The sequence below is a fragment of the Solanum pennellii genome, chromosome 10 (assembly GCF_001406875.1).
Source record: "Solanum pennellii chromosome 10, SPENNV200".
In the NCBI taxonomy this organism is placed as follows: Eukaryota; Viridiplantae; Streptophyta; class Magnoliopsida; order Solanales; family Solanaceae; genus Solanum; species Solanum pennellii.
The window spans coordinates 17939956-17963920 of record NC_028646.1 but is presented as its reverse complement, the minus strand read 5'-3'; the positions used below and the strand labels follow the sequence as shown (position 1 = coordinate 17963920).

General features: G+C 35.8%; 1 protein-coding gene across 1 annotated transcript; it reads right to left on the bottom strand.

The window, feature by feature from the left end:
• Positions 1–1643: 1643 nt before the first annotated feature.
• On the bottom strand, positions 1644–4159 carry LOC107001114. Its single transcript, XM_015199282.1, has 4 exons — positions 3920–4159; positions 3062–3503; positions 2877–2974; positions 1644–1814 (listed from the first exon to the last, which is right to left on the bottom strand). The coding sequence occupies exons 1-4, from the start codon at positions 4157–4159 to the stop codon at positions 1644–1646; spliced, it is 951 nt and encodes a 316-aa protein (XP_015054768.1).
• Between the last annotated feature and the right edge of the window lie 19806 nt (positions 4160–23965).

The window sequence follows — 23965 nt, the reverse complement described above, 5'->3', positions numbered from 1 at the left end:
CAAAATCTCATCACCCATTTAATAGGTGATATCTTCAAGTAAACCTGGTCACTAACATCAAACTCTAAGGGTTGTTTTCTGTTATCAACATATGACTTCTGCCGACTGTAAGTAGCAGCCAACCTGTCCTTAATAACTCTGAACTTCTCTAAGGCCTCATGAATGATCTCTGGACACAAAATTGATGACAATCGAACCTCGAACCATCCAACTGGAGATCTACACCACCTACAATACAGTTCCTCAAATGGTTCCATCCCTATGCTGGAGTGATAGTTATTATTATACGAGAAATCAATCAAAGGCAGATGGTCATCCCTTTCACCTCTGAAGTCAATCACACATTCTGTAAACATGTCATCCAATGTTTGAATGGTGCGCTTTGCCTGCCTATCTGTCAGAAGATGAAAGGCAGTGCTAAGCTTTACCTGCATGCCTAAGCTCTTCTGAAAGATCTCCAAAAATGTGAAGTAAACTGACCTCCTCTATCTGAAATGATAGATAAAGGAATCCCATGCCATATCACGATCTCATCAATGTAGAGTGTCGCATAATCCTTGGCTTAGTAGGTAGACTTCACTGGGATAAAGTGGGATGACATAGTCAATTTGTCTACAATAACCCATATGGAATCATGGTGCCTCCTATTCCTCGGAAGAACAACAACGAAGTCCATATTAATGGACTCCTACTTCCAAGTCTTAACCTCAATAATCTGAGTCAGACCACCAGGCTTAAGATGCTATGCCTTAACCTGTTGACAATAAGGACACTTGGCCACATATTCTGCAATGTCCTTGTATATACCATCCTACTAATAATTCTTCTTAATATCATGATACATCTTGGCGGAACCTGGGTGTTTGGAATATTTTGATCCATGGGCCTCACGAATAATGGTTGTCCGCAAATCATCCACATTTGGTACACATAGCCTGTCGTGATACCTAAGTATTCCATCACTTCCCTAAGCGAAAGACTCATTCATCTTCATCAGTAGTGAGTCCTTATGTCCATCAACACAGGATCTAGATGCTGATCCTGCTTGACTTCAACTACCAAGGATGATTCAGAACTAGGATGAACTGAAATATACCCACTAGTAGAGTCAACAAATCGCACATCTAGTCTGGCCAGTATGTGTACATCTTTCACCAGCTCATTCTCTCATCCTCAAAGTGGGCTGTACTTCCCATGCTCATCCTTCTCTAAGCATCAGCTATAACATTAGCCTTACCTAGATGGTAGTTCACATAAATGTCATAATCCTTCAACAACTCTAACAATCTCCGCTGACGTAGACTCAACTATCTTTGTGTGAAAACGTACTGGAGACTCTTATGATGTGTGAACATATCCATGTGTACTCCATAGAGAAAATTCCTCCACAACTTCAGTGCAAACACCACAGCTGCCAACTCCAGGTCATGAGTGGGATAATTCTTCTCATGAACCTTGAGCAGTCTAGAAGCATTAGCTATCACCTTACTTGTCTGCATAAGAACACAAACCAAGCCAACCCTATATGCATCACAATAAACCGTGTAATTCTCACCACCCTTAGGCAGAGTAAGCACCGGTGCTGAAGTGAGTGTGTCCTTGAGCTCCTGGAAATTCTTCTCACAAGTCTCCGTCCATTCAAACTAGGCTTTCTTCTTAGTCAGAGTTGTAAATGGGGCAGCAATGGAAGAAAATCCCTCCACAAACCTGCGGTTGTAACCAGCCAATCTAAAAAAGCTACGAATGTCAGTGGGAGTAAGAGGCTTCGGCCAGTTCTTCACAGCCTCAGTCTTCCATGGTTCCACCTCCACACACTGATCGAACACAACATGACCCACAAAAGGTCACTGATGTAAGCCAAAATTCACACTTGCTTAATATGGCATAGAACTGTGTTGTCTAAGTACCTGCAAGGTTAGTCTCAAATGTTGTTCATGATCTTCCTTGGTCTTAGAGTAGATGAGAATGTCATCAAAGAATACTATGATGAAAAAGTCAAGGTATTCACGAAAGACCCTGTTTATGAGATCCATAAATGCAGCAGGTGCATTCATGAGACCAAATGACATGATTAGAAACTCATAGTGACCATAGCGGGCATGAATTGATATCTTTTTGATATCTCCATCCCTAACCCTAAGTTGATTGTACCCTGAACGAAGATCAATTTTCTAAAAGAAACTAGACCCTCGTAGTTGGTTAAACAAGTCTTCTATCCTTGGAAGTGGATACTTGTTCTTGGTAGTGACTTTGTTGAGCATCCGATAATCGATAAACTTTCTAAGGGTCCCGTCTTTCTTCTTTAGAAACAACACTAGAGCGCCCCAAAAGGATATGCTCGGCTGAATGAAACCCATATCAGTGAGATATTTTAGATGCAACTTAAACTCTTTGAGTTCTGCTGGAGCCATTCTATAAGGAGGAATTGAGATTGGTTTAGTATCGGGTTCTAAGTCGATAGCAAAGTCGATCTTTCGAAATGGAGGGACTCCAGGCAAATCTTCAGGAAACACATCTAGGAACTCATTCACTATAGGAACTGAGTCTATGGAAGGAATGTCATGATCTAAATCATTAACACTTACTAGATGACATAGTAACCACTTGGACATCATTTTATTGGCCTTAAAATTTTAAAGTAGTGGATAAGGACGACTCGAATTGTACCCATCCCAGACTAACACTTCAATATTAGGGAAGAGAAATCTCACAACTCTACTATGACACTCAAAGCAAGCATAACAATTGTGAAGCCAGTCCATGCCAAGAATAACATCAAAATAATGCATGGGTAACTCAACCACATTTTAACACATAGTCTTACCACTTAAAACTATTGGGCAATCCTTGTATACCCTATTAGTTCTTACATTTACTTTTAAAGGCGTACTAACAACTATAGGATCATGCAGAACTTCAGGTAGTACTTCCAAAGTATGGTCAATCATAGGAGTAACAAAGGAAAGCGTAGACCCTGGATCAAGTAAAGCATAAAAAGAAGTTGAGAATACTTGCAGCATAACTGTGACCACATCAGCGGACTTCTCATGCTCCTCCCTGCCCTTCAGGGAATAGAATCTGTTCCTCTTGGGAAGCTTGGCTGCTGCTGCACCCTGTGGGTTAGGCCTAGGCTGAGCATTACCTCCAGCATTACCTCTGTTCTGTGGACAGTCTCTAACTATGTGTCTTCTCGTACCACAACCGAAGCAGGAATTTGTGCACTGTCTGCACTCTCCATTATGAGCTCGGCCACACTTAGAAAAATACTTCTTAGGACGCAGCATCTCACCTCCATTGCCTTTCTTGGGCTCATGTCTTGCTCCTCTAGGTGTAGCACCCCCCTGAGGATTGGAATTCCCAAAACTCTTTTTCCCCTTTTTGAACCTTGGCTTCTCACGGACGCTAAAGTTGTTTATGTTGCCTCCGTGGCTGGGACCTTCCTGATCATGAGGCCTAGCACTCCTAACATCACGAAAACCTCTCTTTATGCGGCTGTCCTCTACCTGTTGGACATGCACCATCAACCTGGAAAGATCCATATTATCATGGAGCATCGCACATCGACACTCCTCCTCCAGGTCTCCATTGATTCCTGTGAGGAACCTGCTCATCTCATCCCTGCTGTTAGAAACCAAGGAAGTAGCATAATTGGATGATTTCAACAAATCTCAGTATTCTCCCCATTCTTGCTGTTAAATATTAGGGAAATTAACATACCTTGATTGCTTAAAATACATTAGGGAATACTCGCTAACTTTCATAGAGCCTTGTTTAATGTTGATGAACTCCTCATGCTTGGCTTCCCTCATCTCTCTGGGAAGAATCTCTCAAGAAATCTTGTTTTGAACAACTAAAAAGTGACTGGCACTCCACCTAAGACACGGCTATCTTGCTACATCTTGCACCAAGTCTGAGCAACATCCTTGAGCTGATAGGAAGCCAGCTCAGCCTTCTCAATATTAGTGGCCCCTATAGCCACAAGGATCTTATGCACGTTGTCTACAATCTGTTGAGGGTCATCTGATGTCTTAGTCCCTGTGAATATAGGAGGATTCATCCTCGTGAAATCTCGCAGTCTGTCAGCCATGCTGTGAACCGGTGGGTTCTCACTCTGAACATCCTGCCGGTTGACTTGGGCAGTCATATCCTGAGCCTGCATCGTGATGGCCTATGCCATCTTGGCCAGAGATGACCTCACCTAAGAATAAATTAACCGAGCTGGGTTAACTGGCATGACCACTCCTTCAACTAGAGCCTGGGGTGGAACTTGATTGTCTGCAGCAGCTGCTCCTCCACTCCTCTGACCAATAGACCTCATAATGTTCATTCTCTTAAAACAACAAGGATTGATGTGAGACCCGATCAGAACACAAAGAACTCAGACATTAGGAACAACTTGATAAGATCAGAAGAAGGGAAATTTTCCTACGCATCATGTAGTCTCTAATCCAGGATAGTGGTGCACTTCACTACCATGACATAGAAACTACTCAATGTGGTTGATGTGAACTTATTATTCTTTGAATTTGACCTAATTCTCTGATACAAACTTTGTCACGACTGGAATCTAGACTCAAGAAGAGACCGGCGTTGTTAACCTCTCAGAGGTCACAGACAAGCCTACTTACGTTACTCATACTTCACATAGGTAAATTTTAGCGGAAAATTTGAAATTTTTTGTTCTTGAACATAATTGCTAAACATTCTTAAAATTTCATAATTTTTCATCATCAACCATCTAACGTTAAGAGATAAGCAACTGAGAGAAATAGTTCAATAAGTATTAAGTGTATAATTGAAAAATTGCACCAATACTAAGTCTGAATAAAAAAAGGAAAGAAACGCTAGTGGAAGCTTCTCTACTAGCTGAACTCTAAAACTAAACTAGAATGTAAAAAAATACCATCATCTAAAGTATGAGGACCTACCAGGACCGGATGAATGCTGAAAGTCCGGATATCTGCAACGACGATCCTGTAGCTCTATCGTCCGCATGTTCCTTCACCTAAAATAGTAGAGTTGTATAGGGTTAGTACACACTTGTACTGAGTATGGGTATATGCAACCACACACCAAGGACATGCATGAGAAAGAATAGCTCTTCCCGAACAACATGATTATGGGAAGTCAAGTCAGTGGACTTGGCGAATTTGGATTATGAAAGACAGTGAACTTTCCAAATTTGGATTAGGAAAGTACACGAGCTTCCCAAATTTTTATTAGGAAAGTCATTCTATGAGAGTAGCATGCATCATCATAAATATAATATTGCACACAACACATAACATATAACAGATAGCTTCTTTCATATGGAGATAATGAGACTTAGCCTTTTCTTATGATTTTCTATTAAAGATATTTTGAAGTATCATCCGACTGTGTGAAAATTTTAAGTACACACTATTTTTCATACATGTTTATGCAATGAATGATATCTAAGTGCTAGTATGAGACCTCCGAGAGGTTGAATATGCCGTGTAGCGACTCAAGAGTGCTCTAACTTCTAAGGTGTACTTGCGGGTTGTTACACGACCTATGAAGCCATCAATGCAGTGTTTATCAAATGATGGCTCATAGTTTTACTCGTGGTTGCACACTCTCCATAAGATAGTTTTGGGTTCAAAAGGAAGGGTCCTCTCCAAGGACACTAAGAGTGGTCCTAGGGGAGTCATACCTGGACGTATCGACCCTATAGAGACTCTTTCATATAATAAACATCTTTTTATTAAATATAACTAAATTCCAACTCTTAAAACCCCACAAAACATTCAAAAGCACACTAGCACATATTAAATAATTCTTCAGATGTCATGGTCTATTTTTTACATTTTGATTCCAATACGTCCTAATTAGTATCAATAACTTATTTTAGGTTAAAATAGTGTTTCAAGTCTTGGTTCATGATGTGAGGTTCTAGACGAAGTTAGGAACTTCCGCAGTGTTACATTATCCCCCCTTAGAAATATTCATCCTTGAATGACACTAAAATCTTTTTATAGTGACATGATAGACTTAATACTAGCAGCCCAACCAACAACAACAAAAAATCATAATGAGTCACAACTCATAAGATCTTAATTTTTCAGAACACATAATGAGTAACTACCTTCTTGACATCAACATTAGCTTAAAATGACACTAGAGAGTAACCATGATACACTTCTTCTCAAAAAACTATCAAATCACAAAAATCTGAAGAAGACAAAGACGTATACTTCACATTTGTGGTAGTTAACATAAAAAGTTTTTTTCGTCAAAACTAATTGTGACATAAACTTTTAAAAAAATATGCACATACTTATAAAATAAGCCAAATTCATATTTATTCATTATATAATTTTTTTATAGAGAAACACCTACCTCAATTCGGAAAAAAATGAGGATGCGCGATTTCATGTCGGCCTTTGTCTCCCATCGAGGTGGTTTCAACGTAGAACTTTTATGGCGGCAACCTTTTCGTTACTCCACTCCTTAACTTTTCGATATAGGATTTCCACCGGCACCTCCCCATCAGAAAGATTCTCATTCACTCCCAACACTTCAATATGGAGAATTTACACCAGGTCACCTGTACATTTCTTGAGCATGGAGACATAAAATAAAATATTAACCGAAGCTAGTTCACTAGGTAGATTCAAGTCATAAGCAACCTTTCTGATCCGTTGCATTATATTATAAGGACCCACTTACTGGCGACTTAACTTCCCCTTTTTACCAAATCTCATCACCCCTTTCATAGGTGAAATTTTCAAGTACACCCTATCTCCTACCTCAAATTCAAGGTTTCTTCTTCTATTGTTGGTATTTCTCCAAAGCTTCATAGATTTTTTTTGGACCAAGGAGTGAAGACTAACCAACGTCAAACAACTCAACCGAAGACTTATATTTCGTACCATCGAGTGCTTCAAAAGGCGCAATGGAAATACTCGATTGGTCCCAATTCTGTTTGAAATATCTTAAAAAAGCTCTTAACATATAATTTAGGGTATAATTAGTACGTTCCGGTTGACCATCTGTTTGAGGATGAAAACGGTGCTAAGCTTCACTTGAGTACCCAACCCTTTATTGAAAGACCTCCAAAAATAATAAATTAATTGTGAACCTCTATCAGATATGATTGATAAAGGAATCTCATGAAGAGTCACAACCTCATTACTGTAGATTCTATCATAATCCTCCGTCAAATAGGTAGAGTTAATGGGGATAAAGTAAACATATTTTTTCAACTTATCCACAACAACCCATATTGAGTCATTTTGCATACATGTCCGAGGCAAACCCATATGAAGTCCATATTAATGTCTTCTCACTTCCAAGCTGGAACTTGCATATATTGAGTTAAACCACTCGACCTTTGATTCTCGACTTTATCTTTTTGCCAATTTTTAAAGCTAGCCACAAATTACGCTATGTCCCTTTTCAAACCTTCCCTTTAGTAGTCCTCTTGAAGGTCACAATAAGTCTTGGTTGCAAAAAATGAATAGAATATCGGGAACCATGAGCATCCTCCAAAATTATCTTCCTCTAATCATCCACGTCCGGCACACACAACCTACATTGGTACCTAGCACAAACATTCACCCTTGGGATAATTACTCATTAAGAATACAAAGTACCTATTCCTTTAAATTAATCAACAAAGGATGAAGGTGTTGTTTAGAATTCACCTCAACCACTAAAGATAATTCCAAGTTATGTGGACGATTCGCAGAATCTTCCAACCGAACACTCAATACAGCCAACGTATGAATAACATTCACTAGATTTTCTTGTATTTTCCTACATGAGACACACTACCCATTGTCATGCGACTTAAAGAATCCGTAACTACATTGGCCTTGCCGGGGTGGTAGAGAAAACTCATGTCGTAATCTTTCAATAATTTCAACAATCCTCTTTGTTGTAGATTCAACTCCTTTTGAGTAAACACATATAGAAGACTATTGTAGTCGATAAATACATCCAAATGTAAACCATAGAGATAATTCCTCCATATTATCAAAGGAAACACCACAACTCTAATTGAATATCAAGAGTTTGGTAGTTCTTCTCATGCACCTTGACTAGCCTAGACGCATAAGCTATAACCTTACAATGTTGCATAAGTACACATACCAAACCCACTAGGGAAGTACCACAAAAAAACACCAAACCCTTGTTACCCTTAGGTATGGTCAACACGGAGCGGAGGTAAGCCTATCTTTAAACACTTGGAAGCTTCTTTCACAAGCATCCGACCACTCAAACATCACCTTCTTTTAAGTTAATTTTGTCAAAGGAGATTCAGTATAAAAAAAACCATCAAAACCTTCTATAATACATGGATAGACATAAGAAAAACTTTAATATCGATTGGAGCCAAAGGTCTAGGCCAATTCTTAACCGCTTTCATCTTTCTCGGATCAACCTCTATGCCTTCACTAGAAATTATAAGACCAAAAAACGCAACCGATGTGAACTAAAATTCACACTTTTTATCCTTAACAAAAATTTGATCCTTCTTGAAGACTTGCAATACCACCCTAAAATGGCCAATATGCTTATCCCCACTCGTAGATTATACCATGATGTCGTCAATGAAGATACTCACAATGCCATTAAGGTAACTTTGTAACACTATTCATTACGTCCATATAAGCCGTTGAGGCATTTTTTAGCCCAAATGACGTAACTAGGAACTCATAGTGAACATACCTAGTTCGAAAAGTCGTGTCGGAAATATTCTCACCTCTCACCATTAGTTTGTGATATACTGACCTTAAGTGAATTTTATAAAAGTAGCTTACCCCTTTGAGTTGATCAAATAAGACATCAATCCTAGGGAGAGGGTACTTGTTCTTTATGGTGACATTATTGAGTTAATGGTAATCAATGCACATCCTAAGTGACCCATCCTTCTTTTTCACAAACAACACTGGAGCACGCCATGGAAAAATACTAGGTCGAATGAAGCCTTTGTCTAGTAAATCTTAGAGTTGGGCCTTGAAATATTTCAATTCGGTCGGAGTCATCTAATTATAAGGAATCGAAATGATTTCATATACGGTAATAAGTCTATATCAAAATAATTTTTCCCCTTTAGGATGAATTCAGAGCAAGTCATCGGGAAACACTTGAAAAAAGTCATTCACTAAGGGTACCGACTTTACAGATAGAGATTCGGAGTATAGTTCCTTCACCCTTAAAATATAGTATAAATACTCTTTAGATTTCATCATACAATCCTTTAAAAAATAAATGATAGTACCTCAAGGAATTAAATTTTCCCCCTTCAATTCTAACACGATTTATTTTTAAAGTTAAATTTAACCACCCTTGTTCTACTATCTGTGGAAGCAAAACAAGCATTCAACAAATCAATTTTAAAGATTACATAAAAATAAACCATATCAAGTTCTTCCAAGTCTACCTTCTAAGCTGGAACATGCATTTCATTAGTTGAACCACTCTACTTTTAATGCTCGAGTTTAAATTGTTGGCAATTTTTACACCTAGTCACAAATTCTGGTATGTCACTTTACCTTCTCACAAAGAGAATATCGGGAACCATTCGCTTCATCAAAATTTGCCTCCTCAAATAATTAACATTCGTCACACACAACCTGCCTAGTATCACACCACCTGTGCATACCCTAGAAGATATGATACTCTTGGAGTGCGACGTCAGCGTACTTGACCTCTAGGAGGTTTTGTACAATCCCTTTGACATAATTCGTTGCATACATATATGGAAAGTATTGTAGAATTAAAAATTTCACACGAAATATCTTTAAACATCTTTCATATAAAACCATAGGAAAATACTAAGTCTCATTAGATGTCAGTCTTAGATTCAAGAATACTTGGCACACGGCCAACACAATACGAAATATAGAAACTTAGTCTATACAATGCTTTGATTTAAAAGAAATCTAAACATTGTTATGCCCTTAAGTCAATTGAGGACATACATCAACGTTTCTTTGAAGAATTCTAGTTTCCTATATTTGCTGATGAAGCTTCGCACGTTTGACTTACACATTTAGATATAATAAAATGTATGGAATTAGTACAATTGATGTATTAGTATGTCTTAATGCATCAAATCTTGAGAAACAGTCATTTATGAGAAACATGCTTTTTTTCTTAAAACTTCATATTGCAAGAATAAGAATCACATTTAAACACCAAACAACACATTTAGAACACTTTCCAAGATATATGTAAATAATATTAAATAATAAAATCTTACAGTAACATTACAGTAAACATACAGTGACTTATAACTCACACAACACAAGATACCATAAAGAACATATAAAAACACATAAACATGAGATCCTTCTACCAAAGGTTATTCTAAGGCTCACTTTTGAGTGAGTTGTGAAGCAATCGCCCATACAATCACTCCATACACACCTAAGAGATCCATTAGACTACCTAGGATAACATCATTCTGACTTCATATAATAATATATATAATATGACATTCTCCTTCCAAAGATTATCAAAAGATATACGTATGTAATTCAAGAAGAGACCGCCCATACACACTGTCCAAGCTTACCTAATAATCCTTAAGACTACCTTGGTTTAGATCATGTCTACTTTAGCAATTTATATTCCTATAGTTATTTTTAAGACTTCCCTAGGTAAGAAATAATGATACCATTCATATGCCCCCTTCACACAATAACTAGGCAACCCTTGAACTTCTTTATGAAAGTACCTATTAATTAACATGCTTTGCAACTTAAGTCATTATCTTTATTAGTTAATTAAGAAAACATTCAACACATAAGGACATTAAAGTAATGGTCTTGGAGAAGACCTAGGGACTCACTCACTAACATTTCAAAGCCTAATCTTGCAATGTCTAGATAGCGTTTCATACAACCACCTAATCTTCATAGAATTTCTCCAACACTAGTAGGTATCCCATATGATGAGAATAGTCAATAACCGACATAGAAGATACTATCTATGCAAGGAATCTGGAGTCATGAACATAATCCAATTGCGAATTTTCTACTTGCCTACGGTTAAACTAGGACACATACCATGTAGGCAAATGGTTAAGGACTATGAACGGTTTCTTTGTACTCTAATTTTATCTTATTTTAAGCAACTACCTAAACATACTTACACGGTGCTAACCTTTTCAGATTAGAGTATTTCAATAAAGGAGTACATGAAGAGGTTTCATATCTAGTTCACAAATCAATAACATTACACCTTATCAAAGATGGCCCACTAAGGCTACCTACTATGGCCAAGACCATAGCTCAATGACTTTCCTAAGGATAATTTGATGTTGTTCCAGCCAACAAACCCTAAGTCCATCATTCACACAAGAAGTATAGCATTGCAACTTTTAACTTCAACGATATCATAACCTTTCATCTAGGTTGAAGGTTCCACATAAAGGACCTTCTTAACTATGTTCAAGGTCTCAGGTCAATCACATATACAAGACTAAGAGGCTTTAGCATACTAATTCAAGAAGTCATATCCACCATTCTACATGTATCAAGTAAGGGACACAAGTCTACAAAAGCAAGACACACATACTTTTCATATAAAATATCATTCAAGAAGAACATAGGTATAACCAATATAATCTCCAGGTCACCCTATTAACGAAATAGTGCGTAGGGAAAGGCACCAAGCTGCATCAACGGACCACCATGGAAGGCTAGTAAGTCCATCGATGGGCCAACTGTGGATTTAGTCGATTGGACCTTGGCTGGTTCTTGGGTTGAGCGTTGCCCAGTCTATGTTTCCATGGATGATACCTCACTATCGGTCCGTTGGAAAATTGATTGGGCGTCGTTTGGTTCAATCGATTGACACTTCAAAGGTAATGTCTCGACAACTCATGGGTCGTTCTTGTATTAGAAGTCATATCCGGACGTTTCCAACGTAAATATTAAAAATTACAATTCAAGGACCTTCCATGCATGTTTCACCAAAAATTCACACATAAAACACATACAAACATGCAAGGTCCCATCAAGACATACATCAACGTCTCAAGGGCTAACTTATGAACGTCTTAGACGTGCTTGGACGTTTGGACTCCAAACATCATGTAATTCAATATACTACCAATGAACATCATTATAACCCATTTTATTACTTCATAATATCATCAAATACAAATACAAGAATGTATAGACAAATGAAACATATAGGTGACTAGTCATTGAACGTCTTGGTCGTCCCTTGATGTTTGACTTCCAAATAACCTTAAACATTACTCACTGTCTCTACACAATATTTTAAGTCATTTTAAGTCATTTTAGGACCTTAGTCCTTTATGAGAAAATGTTATTCTCTAGACACCCTAACTCATTTTTGGGGTCTTACAATATCCCCCACTTGGGATAATTGCCCTCGAATGACACTTAAAACAGTTTAAATTAGAACAAGGACTTCAATGCGTCATAGAGTAATTCATAAAATTTATAAGATCATCACAAATATTTAAATACATAAAATTTACAAGGAACACATCTTCAAATAATTTTTGCACTCAATGTACACAAGAAAGCTCAACTTTCATTCACTCACTCTTTAATGCATTAAACACAAAGGCTCTTAACATATTTATAGTAGTAATATCCTTCTCCTCGTTATAACATGGTTATAACAGTTCAATTCATTAAGAGCTAATCTTGCAAATATTCTTTAAGTCATACTCAGGCAGATTTCAACAGCACTCAAGAAACAATTAGGCACTCATACTCCAATGCACATAAACTTGAGTTAATTGAATCAACAAAGATCATTATTAGTTAGACCTTGTGTGATGAAAGCCATACACAACTATACCATGTTTAGTGGTGTCAATGGAGGAATGTCCTTCTCCTCAACACACTTACATGTATAATGAGTTCACACATAAGAAAAGTACAACGTATATTCCCTCTTAAAAAAATGAGAAATTCTCAACTTTTAAACTATCGCATGCTCATGTTTCCTTCCTAGTGAAGTCCAAATTCTAAGTAACACAAACCACATTAAAACAAATACGAAGTAATTTCACAAAAAATCAATTTCTACCATAGAAATAGCCTTAACAATAAGCATCAGTTGAGAAAAATAACACAAATCATAGAAACACACATGAACACTTAGCTAAACATGATTTCACTTTTCAAGAGTGGACCTACAATTTTTCTTTCAAAATCATAAAAGTAACATTATTTTCGGGAGACTCTACACTATTTATGTTAAAGAGACTCAATTTATCCATTATAAGGATAAACATTACACCTGTCAACTGACTACAACCATGTTTCTTGTCTTACCTCATGAAATTAAATGCTCAACTAGCATATCCAGATGCACAATGAACATGAGAAACCATGAAGTTAATAAAAATTAGTTTCCAAGTACTTTAAAATCATCAAAATACTATTAAGATAGCGTCAAGTGAGACATTCCAAACATGTGAAGGTCATGCAATTAATATTTGAGACAAGACTTCTATCATGAACAAGCTTACTAAAAATTATTAGATTCAAGTTCAAGTAAGAATAGAAGGACAACGTAGAAAAATATCTACAACATTACTACTCCATCACCATCCCCCACTTAGGTTAGACCCAATTTAGAGAAACTAAACCCAACCTTTGGAGGATCTTAACTTAAAAACCTTCATTTTCATCACTTAAAATTGATTACTAGTTTTAAAGGATTTACAGTAAGTTAGCATAGGAAAACCAAGCTATTGTAAACCTTATCATTTTAGGCAATTTATCCTCCAATATCAAGTTAACTCATACTATACAACCACATAAGATGTTTTAGCATTAAATGTTTTGAATAATTTTATATTGATTATATTGATGTTAATCAGATTATTTTAACTAATAAACCTATTGCACCCATGTAATTGATAAACCGTAGTTTTTAACTACTTTATCGTTGAGTTGATATTGACTTAATTCTTATGAATTCTAGTATAGTTTTCTATGGGCTATTGAATGATGTATGAATGGTATTCAATTGATGTATAGTATGTCTTAGATTGATAAATTATATCGAATTAACCTATATTCATTTAGTGGTATAGTTTTATAGTGAATGGGTGTTCATGGCCATGGGTAAGGATCTTATTGTATGGAATTGGATGATTTAGCTATGGATTGAAATGGTAAGAATGGATTAGTGGTACGCTGCCCTAATTCTCTTTATTTTATGTAATGTATCTCTTATATTATTTTTTGATTGGTATGGTCAACATACGTTGGCGGTGCTATATGAATGATGTGGCCTTGTCGGCGTTACTTTAGGTATTTGATGATCATGGCTTTATCGAAAACTACATGATAGACTATGAGGCTTTGTGTAGTAATTTATGGGAGGTATGATCATATATCTACATGTGAGTAATGTGAAAGTATGTTTTCTTCTATTGATGTTGTTAGGTGATCATGTTAGACTATGACTATGTCCTAATGCATGTAGTATTAGAGTTGATGCATGATTATTCCTACTTGATTATATTAGTCAATGATGGTTATATATTATTATTTTATTGTAGTGTAGAGGGTGAACTATAAATGAGTATGGTTATTCCTATATGCTTCTATAATAATATGCAATATATACTAATGTGAGGTATTGGTGTGTCTTGTGTGGTATACTTGTGTCCCTTACTTGACACGTGTATGAATGTGAATATGAGATGTTTTGACTTAGGTATATAAAGCCTCTCAGTCTTGTATGTATGAATGATATGAAACCTTGAATGATTCTAAGAAGGTCCTATATGTGAAACCTTGAACTTAGTGGTAAGTTTATCAACATTGAAGTCGAAAGTAGTAATTGTATCCTTCTTGTAATGAATGATGAACTAAAGGTTGGTTCTCTAAAATGAGATCATATCATCCTTTGGAAAGTCATTAAGGTATCGTCGTCGCCATAGTAAGGAATCCCTAGGGGATCTATTTTGTAGGGTGAATGTGATTGGGTTATGAACTAGATGTTGAACCCCTTCGTATTATCCTTAATGCAAATTACTCTATGTGAACAAAGGCTAGCCTACATGTGCTACTTGTGGATCTATTGTGTTAAGTGATAATGATCTTATCCTATGTTGTCTAAAGGATCTCTTAAGTATGTGTGAAAGGGATTCTATGGGCAGTTGTGTTAGATTTCATTCAAGTGAACCTTTGAATTAACTTTGGTAGATGAATCTCATGCCTACGTGCTTGGTGTATTGTAAGTGTGTATATCATTATAGGTGGTCTTAATGATAATTTCTGTGTTCCTAGAGAGGGTTTTTGGGTGTCTCTTTTTTCATACTTAAGTGAGTCTTAAGATAGCTTTTTGTGGGGTAATTACATGCTAGAAATTTTCAAATGTCATGTTGAGGAACTTCACTGTAATAGTGAACTTGGTTACTATAAAGTGTTCCATAAAAATGTGATAAATTTCTCAAGTGACATGTTCTGTTTTTCTAAGGTTTTAAATGTTTTTCTCATGCTTATATTATGATATTTAAATCAAAAGAATCATATTTCCATTAAATGTCCATTTTCATGATTTTTATGCATTATGGCATACTTAGTACATGTGTTTGTACTAATTTAATTTTTTTATGTATCTTTAAAGTGATATATAGGTGAAGGTACTTTTGGGAGCTAAGCTTTGATTATAGGATCGTTAAATCAAGTTAAAGTATGTCCTCATTTGTCTCGAGTTCATAGATGTCTTTATTTCCCTTATTGAAGTATTGTAATAGACTTAGTAGTACTATATTTTCTATTATATGGGTCGTGTCCCAAGTACTCTTTTGTCTATGGTTTGATGAAATTATTCTTAGTATTTCCTATAGAATTTATATGAAAGAAGTTTTAAAGAAAATTCGATGTTTGTGAAAAGTTTTAATTATGCACTACTTTTCATATGTATATATGAGATAAATGATACGAAAGGGATTGTCCAAGACCTCCGAGAGATCAAGTACACCGCGTCACAATTATAGATTTTCTCTATCTTCTAGGTTGTGGTCTCGGGTCGTGACAAGTAGTCAAATCTATGATTACATGAATTACATGGTTTGAAGAGTTTTTTTTTTAGGTTAAGTCATCAAATTAACCACAATTCAATCAATATGAAATTATTCAAAACCATCAATGCAAGAACCCATTGATAGATTACAATTTAGAAAACTCATCTTTTGAGATGTATTTGAAAAACATTATGAAGCTTGGCTCCTTGAAGAAAAGAGATTCAAGGATGAATTCCTTACCTTAATTTATGCTATATCAAGATTTTTATGAAGATTTGGTGAAGAAATCACAAAAAAATCTTCAATCCAAGCTCTATCTTGAGTTTTAGCTCCAATGAAGTTCTAGAGAATTTCCTTGAGAATTTTGGGTTTTGATTTGGATTAATGAATTCAAAGAAGTGTCCTAGAATTCATTTTTTTATAATACATAAAATATCCTTAGGAATCCTCCCGTTTAATTATTTGGATGTGGGGTGAATTTACCAATTCACCCCTTTACTTAACATTAAATCAGGCGAAGTGCAGGCACCGTCCATGACTTGTCACCAATGGACCGTCACCCAACAAACGGACCGTCCTGTTGGTCCGTGGTTTGTTTAAGATACGTTTCCTTGGAAGGATATCCTCCCACGCCTAAGTCTTTACCAGCGCCTTCAACCTACGGAGTGTCTATTGACTCTGTAGTTGGACTGCCTTATGCAGTTTTGGCCACAAAGAATGGTCCTTCATCAAGGAGCCTTAGTTGGTCCTTTGGACGTTTTCACAAATATTTCCCAGCGTAATTTGTTCTTATACATGTTTAGGATCTTTGACATAAATTTCATCCAAAACGAATGAATAAAACTCGACGAAACATGCGAAGATACACAAGTTTACTTCAAGGGAAATGTTTCGAACGCTATGGACGTTCTTTAACGTTTGACCTCCAAGCCTCATGACATATGACACACTGCCTATAGACACTAATATTACTCATATAAAGACCTCATAATGTCATGTAACACCCATAAGCACATAAAAACACATAAGGCTATAGCAGACTTAGTCGTCGAACGTCTTGGTTGTCCTTGATGTTTGACTTCCAATTGAACTAAATATTTTACACTACCTCATTAACACATTACAAACTATTTTAGGAACATAAAAACTCTTGACAAGCATGTTTCTCTCTAGTTTAACCTATGTCATTTTAGAGGTATTACAATCGCCCCCACTTCGACAACATTTGTCATCTAATGACACTTTCCACTCTCCAAACACTTCGAAAAGTAGAGATTCACTTCACAGCTCATAGCCATACCAAATAACACATTATACAATACACAATGCAGAAAAAAAATTAATTTCACACAATCAATACACTCAAAACACAACAAGAAGCTAGAAACTTATCATACAGCTCATCATGCCATAATACACTAAAACATCTTTGCATATTCTTCCGCCGAATAAATAGACTTAACTGGGATAAAATTAGCAGATTTTGTCAGCCTATCCATAACAAGCCAAATAGAGTCATTTTGCCTTTGTTTTTGAGGTACACCTACCACAAAATCCATATTAATGTGTTTTCACTTAAAAGTGGGAATTTGTATTTATTGAAGTAAGCCACTCGACATTAACTTTTTGGCAATTTATACATTGTGCAACAAATTCCTCTATGTCCCTTTTTAAGGCATCCCACCAAAATACTTCTCTAAGGTCACGATACATCCTTGTAGAACCCGGATAAATCAAATAATGTCAACCATGAGCATTGTCTAGTATCCACTTCCTCAAATAATCCATATTGGGCACACACAACCTCTCTTGGTACCTCAAAACACCATTCCCCTTTAAGGAGAACGATTTATTAAGCTTTCATAGAATCGATTCTTTCAAATCCATCAATGATGGATCAAGGTGTTTTTTAGACTTCACATTAACCACCAAAGATGATTCAGAGTTATGATGGACTGTAAAAAAACCACCATTTGGACAATCTTCCAATCTAACACCCACAAGGGTAAACCTATGGACATCTTCTATTATGTATTTCTTAGATTATTCGACATAAGAAACACTACACATGGTTATACGACGTAGAATATCCGCAAACACATTAGCTTTTCCAGGGTTGTAGAAAACACTCATGTCATAATCATTCAAAAATTCCAATCACCTTCGTTATTGGAGATTTAAGTTTTTTTGAGTAAACACATATTGAAGACTCTTGTGGTCGGTATACACATCCACACAAACACCATACAAGTTATCCCACCATATTTTCAAGGCAAATACCATGGTCGCTATCTCAGGATCATGAGTTATATAATTCTTCTCATGGACCTTAAGTTATCTAGAGGCATATTTTACTACTTTCCCATGCTTCAAAAAGACACACCCTAAGACCACTCGTGATGCATAAAAATATACTATGAAACCCTTAGTAACCTCCGGTATAGTCAAAACCAGAGCAGAGGTAAGCCTATCCTTTATAATTTTGATGCTTATTACACAACCCTCCAACCACTCAAATTTAACACTCTTTTGGTTCGATGTAGTCAACGGTGAAGAAATAGACGTATAATCATCCTCAAACCTCCTATAGTACCCAACTGAATCCAAGAAATTTCTAATGTTGGTTGGAGTCCATGGTCTAGGTCAACTTTTAACCGCCTCAGTTTTCTTTGGATCAACCTCTACACCCTCACTAGAGATGATATGACCAGAAAACGTCGCTGACCTCAACCAAAACCCAGATTTTATATACTTGGCAAATAATTGGTGTTCCTTAATAATATATAACACCACTCTCAAATGGTCATGTGTTTACCCTAATTTTTTGAATATCGTAGATTTTACTACTTTATGGGTGATTTCATTATGTCTTAATGTCATAGAGATCTTTTGTAGTTTTATTAGGGCTATTAAATTATGATAGAATAATGTCAGAATTGTTAGTAATATATCCTAAATCTATAAATTCATGTTGAATTATCTTTGATTCATTAGGTGTTGTGATTATTGGGTTGAATTTTAAACTTTGGCCATTGCTAAGGGCTTTTGAGTATTGTGTATCATGAATTTGCTATAAATTTAAGTTGTGAGGTAGGATCTATGGTATGTTGACCTAATTTATTCTATATTACTTAGTATAGGCTTTATATAGTAATGATGTTTGATATGGTCCACTTATGGTGGCGGTGCTTATGTTCTATACTTGTGACTAATGTGGCCTTGTCGGCATTACATTATGAATTGTGAATCTATTTGGCCTCATGGCATTAAATTATGTATATTGACTTTATCATGTAATAGCTTGATTATGTGGATATTACGAATGTCTTGATTACTTATGTGTTTATGTGGAGTCCAAGCATGAGTTCTTCAAGTTTATGATATGTGTCCCTGGTAGACTATAGTGTAGCCATTATATAAATTACTTGATGTTTAAGTATGATTTTTGTTGATAGATTGTATGATTCTTGTGATACATAAATTATGATATTATAATAGTTAATAGGGTGACGTATACATAATGTTGGTTATACCTATGTGCTTCTTGAATGATATTGTATATGTGAAGTATGTGTGTGTCTTACTTTTGTAGACTTTTGTCACTTACATGGTCCATGTAGAATGTGAATATAACTTCTTGACTTAGTATGCTAAACAATCTTAGTCTTGTATGTGTAATTGTCATGTGATCATGAACATTGTCAATAAGGTTCTTATGTGGAACCTTCAACCTAGTTTGAAGGTTATGATATCCTTGAAGCTGAAAGTCGTAATGGTATCCTTCTTGTGTGAATAATGGACATAGGGTTTGTTGGCTGGAACGGAATGAAATCGTCCTTAGGATAATAATTGAGATATCCTCTTAACCATTGTAAGGAAATCCTAGGGGTCTTCATTGGTAAGGAGTTATGATTGTGTTGTGAAATCGATGGAATCTCTACATATACTCTTTTACGTAAATTATACTATGAGAAAAAAGGCTAGCACCGAGTGAGTATAGTTAGGGGAGTTTATCGATTTGAAAAATTTTAATAGAGAACAAAGAAACCCTTCATATTCCCTAACCATATGCCTACATGGATTGCGTCCAAGTTCTACCATTGGCAAGTAGAACACCCTTTATCGGAGTATGGTTGACTACGGATTCCATGCTTAGCTACCATGGTCTATGTTAGTCATTGCCTATTCTCATCATATGAGTTACCTAATAGTGTTGTAGAAGTTCTATGAAGTTTAGGTGGTGGTATGGGACACTATCTAGACATTGCATAATATGGCTTTGAAGATGTTAGTGAGTTAGTCACTAGGTCTTCTCCAAGATCATTACTTGAATGTCCTTATGTTTTGAATGTCTTTTTAGGAACTAGTAAAGGTAATGACTCAAGTTTGAAAGTATGTTAATGATTAAGTACTTAACTAGAGTAGTTTAAGGATTGCTTAGTTAAGGAATGAAGGGGGCATAGAGAATGTTCACTTCATGTTTTACCTAGGGTAGTCTTAAGAATTACTCTAGATAGGGAAAGTAAATTGATAAAGTAGACATCATCTATGCTCAAGCAGTCTTAAGGAATTATTTAGGTAATCTTGTATAGGGGATATGGGCGTTCTCTTCTTGAATTAATTAACTAACACTTTTAATAACCTAAAGGAGAAGAATGTCATATTATGTGTATACTATTGAGTGTAGTGAGAATGATCTTATCTTAGATACTTTAAAGGATCTCTTAGGTGTGTGTGAAGGGATTGTATGGGCGGTCCTTCAAATCTCTCTCAAGTGAGACTTAGAATATTTTTTTATTGGAGGGTGTCATGTTTGTGTGTTTTTTAGGTGCTATTGATGCTATATTGTAATGTGTGAGTTTTATGGAATGTTAAAGTGAAGTTACAGGGAAGTTCACTGTAAATTCATTGTTAGGTTCAGTAAATTGATATAATTGCCTTCCACTTGTATTGTGTACTAATTGTGTCTCTTATACTTATAATATGATGTTTTATTCAAAAATGGCATATTTCTCATAAATGACCATTCTCATGATCAAAAGACTCACAACACAACAAGGTAGAAACTTATTTTACAACTCATCATGTCGTAAGACTCACATTCTTCATTTCAAATATCAAGAACTGATTTTATATTAAATTCCATACTCATATCAATAATTTATATACATATTTAAACAATTTTCAACCAAACAATGATTTGGTCAATTTTTGATATTTTTTCACAATGATCTTAAATTTCCTAGCAATAAACATGCATCAAAATTCCAAAAATGTAACGTTTATGCAATTGAATATGAACACATACTAAAATGCAAGATAAAACCATATAAAAACATTATACAACATAATCATAACTTCATGAAATGCACAATGCAATGAATCAACGAAATTCAATTCCAACAAGACTCCTAAACACAATGCGACAATTCAACATACTACTATGACTTTATAACTATAAACAATAAAAACTTCACTAGTCACCATACTCCCCCACATAGAAGGAACTCATAAAAACTATAAAATAGAAAAATAATAACTTACCAACATCCTCACAATCATCTGGCTTTGTTCCTCTTTCCCGTAGTGCATAGAAACTATTCTTCTTTGGAGCATCATTAACCCGAACACTTGGAGAAACTTGATTACCTTATTTTCCTCTAGAATAAATAGTTTGAAGATCCCTCACCTTGTGTCCATCCTTACTACAACCATAGAAACTCTCGGTACCCATTAGGAATTACCCATAGTGGTTCTTCCCACAGGTAGCACAACAAGTCTTACCACCTTGAGAAGTACTATCTTTGTCAAGTTTGACCTTAGGATCTGTAGGTTCATATTTAGTTTGAGCCCTTTTCTTGACCCTAGATTGGTTTTGATCACTTTTCCCACTCCTATTCAAGTTCCTTGAAATCTTATTAATATTAGACTCTTCAATATATTTATCATACACCATTAGTCTATCCAAGTTCATGTCCCCATGGGGCATGGACGTACAACACTATTCTTTTATAATGTCGACAACACCGGTCATAAGCCTACTCATTCCTCCCCAAGGTTAGACACAAACGATGGAGCATACGTAGATAACATAATGAAATTCATGGAATACTCTTCATCAATCATATTGTCTTGCTTGAGATTGATGAACTCCTCAACCTTCACCTCGCTCCTCTCATGGTGAAAGTACTTTCCTAAGAAATCCTTCTTAAAATCTTCCCACTCTATTGGACCCAACTCAACCGGCCTATTATCTTTCCATTCAGTTTACAACGCTTGAGCAACGTCCCTCAATCGGTACGAAGCCAACTCCTCCTTCTCCCTAAAAGTCAACCCATGGAACTGAACACCTTGTAAACACTATCTAGAAACTATTCGGGATCCTCTCCAATATTAGAGTCAAGAATGATAGGAGGATTCATCCTCACAAAATCTCTCAATCTAGATGTCATAGTAGAGTTGTTACGACTCGGGCTAGTGCAAGGAGAGCCTTTCTAATCTTCCCATTTGTCATTTCCTAGGGAACAATCGGAACCTCATTAATTGGACCTCCAATAGGGACTTGAACACCTTATTTAGGAATCTGAGCACCTTGAGGAACTTTATCAACTTGAGGAGGAAGTTCCTCATCCACCCTTTCTTCTTCCAACTTTCTAGTGGCCATCCTTATAGTATCCATCTCCTATAAACACAAGAGAAGGGATTACAAATAGACACTTAAAACCTAAAATCTATATGCACGACATAAGATTGATTAAGGAAGAGAAACTCTATAGTGCTATATCATCTCGCCCATAGATGTGTCGCGACTCACACCAATGGTAAAGACTCTACTTGATGTGCCTTTATGAGACTAATTGATTCTTAAGATAACTTTCATAGCCTTTGCTCAGATAGCAATCTTGTCATATTCTGAGAGCACACCCTAACAGATATAGCACTCTTGAGTGCAAACAGCGTACTTGACCTCTCAGATCTCTTATACAGGCCCTTTGACATCATTGATCGCATGCATGTATGAATATTAGTGTAAAATTAAAACTTTTCACACGACATATCCTAAACATCTTCCATATTAATAACATAGAAAAACACTAAGTCTCAACATATCCCAATCTTAGACTCAAGAATAATTGGGACACGACCCATACAATATGAAAATAGATAAACTTAGTCTATTAAAATACTTTGAATTTAAAAGAATTCTTACATACGATAATTCCCTCTAGTCAAGTGAGGACATACTTCATTTTGCTTGAAAGATAACTAGAATACAAGCTTTTATTCAGAACATTTTTCACCTTCCACCTACAGCTTTAGGTATTAAAAATGTATGGAATTAATAGAAACACTTGTACTAAGTATTGCATAATGCATAGAATCATAAGAACGAAGATTTAAGAGAAATATGCTCTTTTTTATTAAAATTTCAGAGTATAAGCATAAGAACCACATATCGTACCTTAGAAACATATAAGACATCACATAAACATTTTATCAAACATTAATAAATATTACAGTTAACCAAGTCACTTTAAAGTGAAGTAAACCAAACTTTACAGTGAATCCATTTAGCATACAACCCTCTAACTAAAGGTTATCCTAAGAATCACTTATGTATGAAACAGAGAGACCGCCTAATACACCCTCTATAGGCACACCTAAATGATCCTTAAGACCACCAATAAAGATAAAAATACACTTACAATACACCAAACACATAAACATGAGATCCTCCTACCAAAGGTGATTCGAAGGTTTACTTCAGTGAGTTGTGAAGCGATCACCCATACAATCCTTTCACACACACCTAAGAGATCCTTTATATTACCTAAGACAATATTATTCTCACTTCTAATACTCTACATATAATATATGAAATTATCATCAAAGGCTATCCAAAAGACTTATGTAATGCAAGAAGAGAACGTCCATCGACCCTCTTAAAACTTAACTAAATAA